This window comes from Embiotoca jacksoni, unplaced genomic scaffold, assembly GCF_022577435.1.
Source record: "Embiotoca jacksoni isolate LCO1_2020_lvr unplaced genomic scaffold, fEmbJac1.0.p SCAF_24, whole genome shotgun sequence".
Classification (NCBI taxonomy): Eukaryota; Metazoa; Chordata; class Actinopteri; family Embiotocidae; genus Embiotoca; species Embiotoca jacksoni.
The window spans coordinates 2,304,251-2,317,353 of record NW_027185375.1 but is presented as its reverse complement, the minus strand read 5'-3'; the positions used below and the strand labels follow the sequence as shown (position 1 = coordinate 2,317,353).

The 13,103-nt window shown below is 46.0% G+C and overlaps 1 protein-coding gene across 1 annotated transcript in view; it reads right to left on the bottom strand.

Moving 5' to 3' along the window:
* Positions 1 to 9,759, bottom strand: part of mta2 (metastasis associated 1 family, member 2) — a 29,035-nt gene extending 19,276 nt beyond the window's left edge. Inside the window, 1 exon segment of the mRNA XM_069159017.1 lies at positions 8,083 to 9,759. Within this exon segment, the coding sequence (XP_069015118.1) occupies positions 8,083 to 8,206 (124 nt within the window). The 5' untranslated portion in view covers positions 8,207 to 9,759.
* Positions 9,760 to 13,103: the final 3,344 nt, after the last annotated feature.

Genomic DNA, 13,103 nt, shown 5'->3' with positions numbered 1-13,103 from the left:
GCATACAGATAGCAGTATTTTTTTTTGCAGTATTGTAACCACACTGTCAAGAGTTTGGCGAGCATCTGTGACTATTGATGCGTCTGTTGACGTGGTTCCTGTCACCGCAGGATGAAACACTTATCCTGACAGCAGGTTAAACACTGTTGCGTATAGACGGTGTAACGCAACAACCTCAGAAGGGATCAACCTTTACCAGCTGGCTCTAAAATCAAAAGTACTGGACAGACCAACCAACATAGTCCTTTTAGGAGAAATACACAGTTGTGACACGTCCCAGAACGCCAGCATCCGTCATCTCCTATGGCAACCAAAACACAACACAATCTCGATCCACTTTCAATTGCACATTAACTAGGTTTTCCTTAATAGAAAATTACGAGGCGGCCGCTTCTGTCGTATTTTGTGCCGCCTCCGGCTAACGACAAAATACGAAACAGTGTGTCCAAATTTACACCCCTTGTTGTCAGCTGACTTGTGCAGGAAAGTGTTCGTCGCAGCGAGGTACGGGACATCGAAACAGCACGACTCGACATTTCCAACAGTCTCTTGTTAAAATGATTTACACCAAACTTAAACCTCAAATCTGCCCACAGGTCTGCATCCAACTTCACACCCACGACTGGATATGAAACACTTTATCACGAGACGGAGCGGAACCGGAGCTCTGCGGTGATCACGTTTCGCAAATTTGTTTACCGAAATGATCATGTTACGAAGGCGGATGTCTTCACAGACGAGACGTCTGCAGAAGTATTTCTATTTTCACAAGTTGAATTATTCCCAGGTCACGATCGCGCCACGACATCCTCGCGCATCAAAATGAAACGGCAGAACTTCCCCTTTCAGACGACACGCGCTGCTTCTCTGTTCAGCAAGAAGTACTATCCGCAAATTCGGTTTTTTTTGAAACCGCAGCCGATTTCTGCATCTTCTCAAACGTAGGGCGGACGTCAACATCACACGGTTTATGAACACATTTATTAAAGATCAAAAAATGCGCAGGCCGTCCCGACGGACACGGCTGACAATGCGGCCTTCTGCTCGGCGCTTCGCTCTCGCATGCGTAGTTGTAGTAGACGCAAGACATATTAACTCCGCTCTACTTTTTATTATTTGATTAAATGAGTATTCAAAAACCACGACTCGTCCCTCGGAGATTGGTGGAATTACATGATCTAAATTCTGGGCAAATATTACAGCAGACGTAAGGCACGTCCTGCACGACGACACCTCGCCGTCTACACTGTAAACAGACAGGAAGTGATTTTACCCGAGTCACTCATTAGCCGCTGTCCTATTGACAGAACACAGAAACGAGTTCAGCGGTGGGTCGCGCAGGTTCTGACCGGGTTCTCTGCGGGTGCTACGGGTTCTGTTGCAAAGGTTCTGGCAAAAAAAAAAAAAAAAATATCTGCGGCCCTCCCTCCCCCCCTCTCAAACTGCTGATCATAATCCCGTTCTGCTCGCACCGAAACACATGACTAGGGGCCTGATTTACTAAAGGTTTGAGTGTTAAAAAAAAATTACAATCAGGTGCAAACTTCACATCACACGCAAAAAAAAACAAAAACAAAAAAATGTCCAAGCAGATCTACTAAATGTGCAGTTTATCACGCGCTGTCCATTTTGCGTGTCGGCCTGCGTGCGTGCGTAATATTGTGCGTTTCTACCGGGAACGTACAAAATACTCGGGAGGGGAAATGCAAATACATCCATTCGGCAGCCGCGACGATATTTACCAAACCTGAAAGTAGAAACAGCAGAGGCGATTGTGTGTTTCAGCCCGACTGAAAGGTATTAATCAGGCGCGCAAATCTGGAGAGACGGATGCTCTTATTATTGTGGTAAGAAGGAGACGCAGGGAAACCGAAGAATACGTAGAGAACGTGGTTTCACACCCGTGGAAACATATTTCGATGCCAGACGCAGAAATCATTCAGACGTGTCTGTGCAAGCGATGTCACTTCCGAGTTATTGAATGAACCGGATGGTGATTGACAGCCAACAACAAATAGGAGGAGCCGCATAATACCAGTAATTTAAAAAAATACAAAAAAAAAACTTTGTACGACTCAGCACTTTCCTGCCTCCATTTTTTTCTTCTTCTTCTTCCGCCTAATATCTTGCCACCTTCTCACAATTTCCTCTCGTGATCCTTTTGTTATTCCCACGCCATTGACTTCCTCGCTGATAATCTCCTATGTAGCGTTTTGTTCGCGTTATATTAACATTCACTGACATCAGATTTCCATTTTGCTTTTGCGGTCGTTCTGTGTTTCTCCATGGCTGGACTCACTTTAACACCCACAAACACCTTCTATAAATACTGCGATTTGCACCCAATATCAAAGAAGAAATTAGCCCCGCAAAACGGGTGCAAAATAAATGCGCAAACTTTTAGAATATACACGCAATTTAATACCCTTTATTTGAGATATCGGTAAACCAGGCCCTTGGTGTACAAACATCAGTGGACTGTGCATTATTTCATAAAGGGGGTGTTTTGAAGGTCAGCGCAGTCTCATACTACATACCTTTTCTGTGTGGACAATATTATCAAAAGATTATACAATAATATATATCATCCCCCCCCCCCAAAAAAAGAAAGGAGAAAAAAAAGCACTTTTCCCCGACACTTAACTTTTTCAACAAAAAGAAAAGGCCGTTTTTCACTGGATGCTTGTTCGTCTAATATACTGATATTAACGTCTCCTATGTTGTGACTTTTTAATCGTACCGCCACACCAATGCATAGATGAAACGCTCACTGTGACTCTTCGCTGGGCAGCAAAGTCGTATACGCCTGTAAAAACCTGTGTTTGGAGGAGCTGTGTTCGGCGTGTTTAAAAAAAATAAATAAATAAATATCCGCCATAAATCAAAAGACTATACTGTATACCGCAAAGTCTGGTGTGCCACTGTTGCAGTAACGCTATTAACTCACTCCCTCAATGCAGAAGATAACGTGTTGGGATACTAAGAGTTTACCTAATTGGGTCATGAGACTCATGACAGGGAAAGCGAGCGGTGCAACGTCATTATATAAAAAAAAAACAAATCTGCAAGATCGCAACAATACGAGGATTCAGATAGTTGAGAAAGGCTTCAGAGAAATAACTAATAACGCCGAATTCGAGGAATGTCGCTGTGCTCCAGTGTCCTGCGCTCAGCCATGCGAAGACAAGAGATGTTGAGGCCTTATGTCACCAGAATTAGTCGATCTGTCAAGTGTTTCTATCAGACGGAGAGTGCAAAGAGACAGGCTGGACGAAAACATGGCGCTGTGTTGTCTGGGTGGTTTTGCAGATGAGCAAGTTAAGGAAGAAAAAAAAAAAAAAAGTGTTCAATATACGCGCTATAAAATGTATATAAAGACCCAGTCTTGGAAAAAAAATGAAAAAAAAGAAAGTGATATACCGTGAAACCAGCCAAGTCCACGTAGAGATGTGTGATGGCCTCCAGGCAGACGTCCACCCACACCTGAACGTCTGGCAAAGCTTCTCCAAAAGGAAAGCTTTCCATTTTTTTTTTTTTTTTTGGTCGATAAAAACAAATAAGTGGACTCTCTGCCAAATGTAGGGGGAAAGGTGTGAACAGCCACACCGGGTCGTCCCTCGGTGAGTCCGGAGATTGAGTGAAAAGTAGAAACATACAGGGACCAGGAGATAGAGGGAGATTTTATTGATTATTATTATTATTAATCCTCTATTTGGACTCATTTTCAAACTTAGGTATTCAAATAATCAACGATTCAAGTTGCAAACTTCCGAAATGAGGACCTGAGAAAATGAGCCGTTACCAACTTTGAATGTTGATTATTGTGTACTGATAAACACCGTGCAACGTGGTAAAAGTGTTATATAAATAACCTGCATTTTTATTATCATTTCTAAGCTTTTCCAAATGTAACAGAGACGTACTTGGGACCGTCTGAATTCCCAGAGATGAACAGAGAGGAAGGTGACCGCGCTGAAAATTTAAAAAAAAAAAAAACAGTTGCCGGACGAATTTCTTACATGATTCTGTTTATCGCAGAAACTAAAGGTCCCCATCGTCATGCTGCCATCGGTCTGTCGCTGGTCTCCGTCAAAAAAACAAAACAACAACAACAAAAAAAAGGACACATGGACCCACCGGCCGCTATCAAACCGCACTTGCCATCGGACCCGACAACTTTTCTGGAGGGAAAAGCCCGGGTATGCAGATTTGAAGAACTGTGACAACTTTCCAGGGTAAACTCCCAAAGCGTGGCGCGGTTCGGTGACGTTGTTCTGTCGGGTGCCGAACACAACACGCTCACTCTTCGAGCTCCGACCGTCATCACGAAGGGCGACACCTGTCCGCATCTCCGGGAGGTTAAATCCTCCCCCCCCCCCCCCAAAAAAAAAACACGACTGCGGTGACCACCTATCGCCGCAGGCGCTGCCGCGCAGAGCGGAACTGAGATCTGAGAGATGTTAACTTTAACTCTCTTTTGCCAAAAAAAAAGGAAGTGACGTGTCCCGAAGGATCTTTTTATTTATCCCCTACGGGGCCCCCGGGCGGATTCACATTTTTCAATGCGAACGAACCGAAGAAGGTCAAACGCAGCTCGGTGACGGTGGAGAGCAGATCTGACGGGGATCCAGACATTTCAAATGTAAAAAAAAAAGAAAAACCTGACACAGTTTACAGTCAAGATTCATACTTTCTAAAAATGACACAAGTGTTTATGCTGTCTGACGTGAAGCAGTGGACGGATGGCCCATCTGCGGGTTAGTTATCGAGTTAAAGACCGTGGCTCCAACCTTCTTACGATGACAGCCGTGACTGAGGAAAGTCCCAAATAGCCAAGAAGCTAAATGCAGATCACATTTTCAGAAACGGGACGTTTGTAAATTTGTTCGCATTTTCGCCCAATAAATAAAACGGACTAATCAACTAATTGTTTAATGCTTACTGTCAAAATCTCAGCAGGTCGGCTTCTCGCGTAGCAAAATTTCAGCATTGTAAAATTGTGATTTAAAAAAAACAACATTATTATTATTATTAGTAGCATCCTTCAAACTATTTAGTTTCCAGCTCTTTGAGATATCGGTGTTCAGACTATAGTGGATTCTAATAATTCACTATTATTCTGCACTCGGTCTGTAACGATAACGGCGTGACCACAACACCACTTGTGATGGCTACCTCAGGGTAGCTTAACCCCGAGGTAGTCATCACATTACAGTCATCGCTGTTTTTTTTTCTCCTGCAGTTGTGAAAGTCACCGGTGTGCATATTATTTCTCATATGAAATACAGTATAAAACACAGTGATTGTTGTTTAGTTATCATTATTAACTGTCTCTTAAGAGAGGAGGGAGGGACACGCCATTAAACATGAGGGAGACGTCTTTTAGCGCGCATCCCATTGTTATGAATTATTTTTAGGTGCTTGTAAATATTATTCTATTTTACATTATTATACGATTCTACTTGTTTTTTTTCCTCAGGCTGCGCATATAGTATATAATAGATGTATTGACCGGAGAATAATTCCACTGCACTACGCGTTTTGAGATCAGAGCTGTCACACACAGGCCCGGTCCAAAACACAGCCTCTGATTGGCTGACTGACTCGACCCAAGACGTCATGGGATCGCTGACAAGGCTCATTACCGTTCTGCATCGCCAATCACGGAAGACATCCGCCGCAGTTAAAACACGTTGTTGGTTTTAACTGCAGCGGGTAAAAGCGTCAAACCGTCACGGCCTTCGTCTGCACGTGGAAAATTTGTGATGTGTGTGTGTGTGTGTGTGACACCAATAAAGCGCGTCGACGGGCCTCGGCCTCCTCCGCTCAATCCGAAAGTTCTTCACAGCCCATTATGCTAACCACAAGTAATACTCCCCCCGCCCCCGGCGCCGAGGCAGCGCGGACCTCTGTTGGGCTGCCGTTAACAGTGAGATGAATGAGGCAGACGGATCGATTGAAATATGGTTTAGAGTGCACGGAGAGCCCAGTGAAACGTCTTAAAACTGTGGCTCATTTCAAGATCAACAGCGTAGCTGGACCACATGAAGCAGCTGCAGTGCTTCTCTGTCGTAACGGCTCAAGGTTGTGGCTCTGGGTTTGAATAAAGTGCAGTCTGTCTCGCGTCTTAAGTTCGCGGGCCACATTCAAACAGGTCAAGAGAGGTCAGCGGGCCGCGGCGGCCAGACAGCCCACGTTCACTAAACGCACGCGCGGCGGGGCATCCTCTCGCGGCCGCTCGTCACGCCAAAAAAAGAGAGAGAGAAAATAGAACGAGCGTGTCGGGGCGGCAGCTCCGTCGGTAAATTGGCTGCCGCCTCGCGCCGACCGAGGCAGAAGAGACGCCGAGGTGAGAAGCTCGGTCCTGTTGGGAGACACGCTGCACGTAACAACTCTTGACAGCTATCGAACACCGCCGCGGGCTGTAATGACACCGGGGGGGAAACACCCCGCTGCGCCGAGGAACGCAGCGTGGTACGCGGCCCCCGCCGCCACGAGTCGACGCCGCGTGTTGCAGGAAGAGTCAGCGACTGAATAAAAAAAAAAGAAAGAAAAGAAAAAAAAAAAAAAGAAAACTGACCGTGAACAGTCTCGTCTCCACTTGCTGTTAAAATCGGGCCAGTTTGTAGATACGTTATCTGCATCGGGATCGGACCGCATGTTAATGCAGATGTAAATGCACCCAGGTTGACTGTGCAATCCAATTGACCACACTGCTCCGGGTGTGTGTGTGTGTGTGTGTGTGTGTGTGTGTGTGTGTGTGTGTGTGGACGGGAGGTGGGTCTCTCTCTCTCTCTCTCTCTCTCTCTCTCTCTCTGTGATCCGATCTAAACCAGGTGTCATGAAATGTGTGTAGCGAGAGCTCGCTCTTGAGAAGAACAAGAAGAAAAAGAAAACGCTGCCTCTTCCTGTCACGCCGAGGCGTCTGTCAAAAGGTCCATAGATGAGTCAGCGACATGGCCTCCCCTGACCTGAGACGCCGCGCGTTAAGTTAACCCGTCCGCGGCGCCGTCTTTCGCGTTCGCGCGCTCAAGACGGACGCGGACGGCCCCGAGATTACACGAACACTAACAACGCCGAGTTTAAACGCAGAGGCGTGCGATCAGACGTCGCGGTCCAGACAATGCGAGTTCACACATCGAGGGCAGTTCAGGTTTAATGTTTCTTTTTTTTTCCTTCTTTTTTTTTTTTTTTTTTTTTGCACAAATTACAAAAACACCATGTTTGCCACATCAGGATCACTATAATTGCTTTAACCTCAGTCTATATGTCATGTGCCATATTTACATTTAATGCAAAACCCTGTGTTCTTGTAGTCTGCTTCGTTCGGTGTCTCTGCACGTCCACGTCTGTATCTCTTAACCGTTGTAGTAGCTTCGTCCTGCAGGCCAAACTGTGCCGTTTAAGTTACTTTGGCCCACGCTTAACATTAAAAAAAAAAAAAAGAAGAAGAAGCGGAAGAGATCGCGTGGTTACAAAAGGTCAATTTCAGAATAAAAAAAAATAAAAAAAAACAGAATATTTGACCATTCAACTGCAAACTGTGAATAATCTGTCCAGCCAGCTACCCGAGATACAGATCACATGCTGATTACCTGCTGCAAATGGATTCAAACGGAGCGCAGTATTTCCTTTGTGAAATAGCTCCCTGATCAGACTGTGTGGGGACAACCATGCAACTACATGGAACACCTGCTTGATGAAAAATAAAATAAAAAAAAAAAACGGTATAATCATGCTCCTACACAAAACACCTCAGCTCAAACAGCTTCACGAGCCGTTCGATATAATATGAAAGCAAGGTAGACTAACGTATGATTTGGCGCACGTTGGTCAGTGACGTACACTTGGCGGTTCATTCAACCGAGGTCATACTTTGTAACCTGCTTGTAATAACTATGGTGTGGTATTGTTGTTTGTAAATACGTCCGGCTTAAAAATGACACTGAGCACGGGCTCACAACAGCAGCCGATCGCAGCGGGAGCCGAGAGGTATCAGCCCTTTCTAAAGCCCGTATTGATTAGACCGCCGGGTCCGTTCGTCGTTCGTCGTACCGCGCCGCCACCAGACACGGTGCTTACTTGTAGCTTTCGATGCGGTTTTCCGAAAACAGCAGTGTTGCTTCGTGTCAACCTCCATCTGGTCCTCCCACAAGCAGGGACAGAGAGCCCGCGGGAGAATATCAGTGGGCTTCTGATGCATCATCACAAGCAGATACGGAGGGGGGGGGGGGGGGAAGAAGAAGAAAAAAAAGCAAGGACTCAGACGGGAAGAGGATTTCTTGCTCTATTTAGCACGGCGATGGGGAGCCCGAAACACAGAAGCATCACCTCCTTGTTTCACAGCGAAGGAACACAACATCACCACGTTACATAACACTGGCCGAAGCACCGAAAGGGGATGTGCACTCTCTCATGTGCCTGACATACATACATATCTATATATATCTATATACACATATCTATCTATCTATCTATATAGATATTACAGAACGCAGAGGGGAACTGGTGATTTGGGAGGATTCACACTATCCCCGAGACAGAAAGACAAGACACCTCAGCTCAACCCGACACTCATCCTCAAACGTATTCACGTCACCTGTGAAAAAAGGGGATGGAGCAGGCTCCGTTGTGATGTGGTGCGCGAGTGCGGCTTTGTAGAACACAGTTGTGGCAGGAGGACGCGTGTAAACGAGGCAGCTGCGAGTGTTCGGTGTGGACGTGTGCGGGGCTGGAGTGGCGCAGTGTGCCGGGTGCTTGAGGGTGACTGAAGAGGAGGAAGCCCTTTTGACTAATCTCTGGGGAAGATAATGATCTTACGTTCGAGCTGAACACTGTGTGCTTCTGGTAACGCAGGAGTTCGCTCATACCGCAACGAAACAAATCCTTACGGCACGCGGGAAAAAAAAAAAAAAAAAACATTTTAAAAAAGAATCCATTAACGCTTCCTTCACAAATACGAACCCGGGCGGATTCGAAATCCGACCGCCCCGCCGGCGACGCGCATGTTACCGACTACATTTGTTTCCTGATTGTTTTCGGTATGATGTAATCAAACAAGTTAACCTTGTTACTGTGTGGGCTACTTAAAAATCAATTTGGAAGTCATTACATAATCATTGCTTGTGACTAACTGCAACGCGCAGGCCGGCCTCAGCGTCACACAGTAACCTTTTATTTGCCGCATCACACTGCTTTTCTGGTGGGCAAACTTTACTGCGCGCACATGATCAGAAAGGTGGGCTTTAAAGCCTCCGGAGGCCCGGCAGCTCTTTGCAGGCTCGTGACTACAACAGAACAGACGCTGTACTAAGTTTGCCCGGACCGCTTCGGTGACTCTGCAGAAGGCTGGCGCATCTCGAAGTCCTCTCCTGGTGTGAATAACAACTCCGAGCAGCTCTCCTCTGCTTTCCGTGCATCCGGACGGGTCTCATCGCCACGAGCGTGTCGGTACAGCAGTGCCGCAAAACGCAGCGAACGGGAGCGCAGCGGAAACTGAAGAAGAGCAGTCCGCACAGCAAATACCGGAAAATTATTATTAAGAGAAAATCTTTAATATGAGAAACAGTAAGATCGTGCCGCCCGTGTAACTCGAAGGAAGTTACAGGCGCAGATCGTGGAGGAACGGACGGCGTTGTGCACCAACTCACACAAACAGAAGAGTCGCCCGGGAGTAACAAGCAGCGGTGTTTTATAAAAAAAGTTTGATTCTCTGCTGAGAGGGTCTTCAGGGCCATAAAACAACGGGCTGCGGGAGCAACCTCGGTGCAACGGTGACGGGGGCTGCTCCTCAGCAGCTGTCCCGGGGAGACACGACTCAACTCCATTTCAACTCGGATAAATCTTACATGAGAACGCTGCGCCAGCAAAAAAAAAAAAAAAAAAAAAAATCAATTCTAAACCTGCGGGGGAAACACTTGAACGAGTACGTGCCCGCGGATGAACGTTGGGCCGATGGCTGACGGCGATCGCTGTGAGCCGACCTCCCGTCGGACACCGAGGGACACAATTAGCATCTCATTAGTGATGAATCTCCTAATTATTGTCTTGATTACAGAAATGATCAAAATGCCCATCAATATTTTCTAGAGCATAAGATGGCGTCATCTTGACCGATCCAATAAAAATGATCAATTCAATATAATGGAAAACACAAGAAAATTCATCCACTTCTCACAAATGGAGAAGGTGACCTTTGACCTTTCGGATATAAAACCTCATCAATTTCACCGCCACTTGTTTTGCTGGGGTCAAAGGTCGACATCAGATCAGTTCATCCTTGAGACCAAAGCTGTGCTCCAAATGGTGCAAAAGTTGCACAATGGCGTTCACACCGACGAGTATGGAAACACGCATTCACTGGACGGTGCACTCAAAAAGGTGAAAAAAAAACAAAAACGTTCACCATCTTGGCTACGTAGTGGAAAGGGGAAGGTACAACAGATGTAATTTTTTTTTTTTTTAAATTAGGCTGTTTAAGGAAGCTGCGGCTGATTGCAGAACACCTCACAAAAGTGTGTATTTTTGTACCACCGCACTGCTGTTGGACAGAAGCCACCAGTGTGTTTATTGAGTGCGTGAACCAGAAGGGCACGAAAACATGTAATTTCTGGGTAAAATAAGTAAAGCTGGCGGATATGTTGGCGGGGGGGGGGGGGGGGGGGGGGGGGGGGGGGGGGGGGGGGGGGGGTGATGCATTCACATGCTTCGGTTATCTCCGGTAAGTGCAGCAGGGCAGCGTGCGGGTTGAGACAACCCTAACCCTGTCAAAATTCAGGTACTACACAAGTAAGTCATCCCTGCAAAATTGTCACAATATCAATATATTCGGTCGAAAACACGGCGTCTCATTTCCTCCATATTGCCCAGCCCAGCCCTTGTTCAATGTTTATAATTACCGCAACTTATTGCTGACATTTAAAGTCTGCTCTTGCTACAGCAGCGCAGCTCTACACACAAAAAAAAAAACAAATTCATGCATCTTCACAGAAATAATAGCTAGGATGGTCAAAGAAAAATAGCCGTACTGGAATTGAAAAAGTAAAAACTAAACTTAAACATAATAACGCACTTTCAGAGTTGAGATTGTCCCCCTGCACGGAGAGCTATATATGAAATATAGATAACACCCTCAATGAAGAATTATGATCCAAAAAGAAAAAGGGGACCGTGTTGATAATCAATACCTGACATTTCGTGAAAGCCCAAACTCTTAAGCCATCAATCCAGATAGGAGGGCAGCTATGCACAAATTATGCATAATGCAAAAAAACACAAAAAAAAACCAGGAATAGAGTGAACACTGAGTATGCAGACTATTCTGCAGAGCAGTGTTTAATCAGCATGACCTAAATACTCAGCAGACTCCAGCGTGGCCTTAGACAGCGATAAGCCTGCACACCGTCTCACTGTCCATTCAGCCGCCACTACAACAGACTTAAAGAAAGCACAGCAAAGCGTTAACGGGATTATTGATGTTATAGTCGGCAAACACGAGCACCGAGAAAAACGAGCGGACGGATCAGCATCCAGTCTAGTCACAAAAAAAAAAAGAAAAAGGTTCACCCGTCCACCATACGATCGATGAAACCAGGAAACGTAACAGAGATAAGCAGCAATCTGGCGGACAAGCTTTCAGCTTTCAGCTTTCAGCCGGCGTTTTTAGTTCCTTCTCCAAAACAACGATGACGTTTGGAAAGCCGATGTTTGGGTTTTTGTTTTTTTGTTGTTTTTTTTACAGTGAAAAGTAAAAATCCAAAATAATCCAACATCTCACGAACACTTAACAAAATGCCCCGGTGTGCTGCGATAGTTCATGTTCATGATATATATGTATATTTTTATTATTATTTCGCTGAGTGTACCGTGTCGGTCCGGTTGTGAAGGACGGACCGGTTCTTGCCGACACCGACGTTTGTTAACGTAACAAGTTCAACACTTAAATTTAACGCCGAGGGCTTTTTTTTTTTTATTATTTTTTTTTAATCTGACGCCGTTTCGTTCAACATTAGTCATCAAAAGTAATCAACTAAATAAACCGAGCAGTAAACTGTAAGTACTAAAATACTGCCCCGCGCGTAGCTAGCCGCAAGCCTGTAACGTGATGCTAAGCTATCAAAAAAAATAAAATAAAATAATAATAATAATAAAAAACGATATCCATTGTTGGTGAAGTGATAATGGCGGATGAGAAAACGAAATGAACACTCCCCGCTGACAGAGCTAACCACCGGCGACGTTAAGAGAAGAACTAGTTGTAGATTAGCTAGCGGCTAATGCTAACTAGCATCGTGTTCACTTCCAGGACGGAGGAAGAGGAGGAGGAGGAAGAGGAGGAGGAGGAGGAGGAGGACGGGGGGGGGGAGAAACGGGACCATTTTTTATTTATTTTTAATTTATTTTCGGTTTGCTTCGCTTTACAACTCGAGAAGCTCCGAGTGCAGCAACCGGGGCTGCGAGAAATTCGCGTAAATGCAAACTTTCAACCCCCCCCCCCGGTTCGGTTCGGTCCGGTTCGAGTATGCTCCGAAAGCCGGCCCCCCCCCCCCCTCCTCCCCCCTTCCCCTCCCTCCTCCTCCCGGCGGAGGAGAAACCACCACACCGACCCGCTCTAACAAAAACAACAAAAAAAAAAGTTGCTATTCTCTATAAAATAAACAAAACACCGCTTGAGTCATTAACACACATCCCGCGCCGAGCGCAGGAAAGCGGAGCAGCTCTGACTCGTTTCCGCCTCCTTCGGCTCCGCGTTGCGTCACAATCGTCGGATGTTTTAATCCGATTTTGACGTTTTTCGTTGCCGAAAAAAAAAAAAAAAAAAAACCCTCGACGCACGTACGAGACGCTAAAGGAGGAGAGCTAGCGCCTCGGCTAGGAGGCTAGCCGAACAGACAGCTAGCGGCTAGCTTAGCCACCTCGCTGTCGAAACGGAACAATCACGTTGTGTGTGTGTGTGTGTGTGTGTGGGGGGGGGGGGAGGAAGGGGGAGAGAGGAGGGGGGGGGGGGGTCTTAAACAAAATGTAAACCGCTCCTTACCTCCCACTCGGTACATGTTGGCCGCCATTCTCTCGTAACCTTTATCAAAAAACCGGTCCCGGGGTAT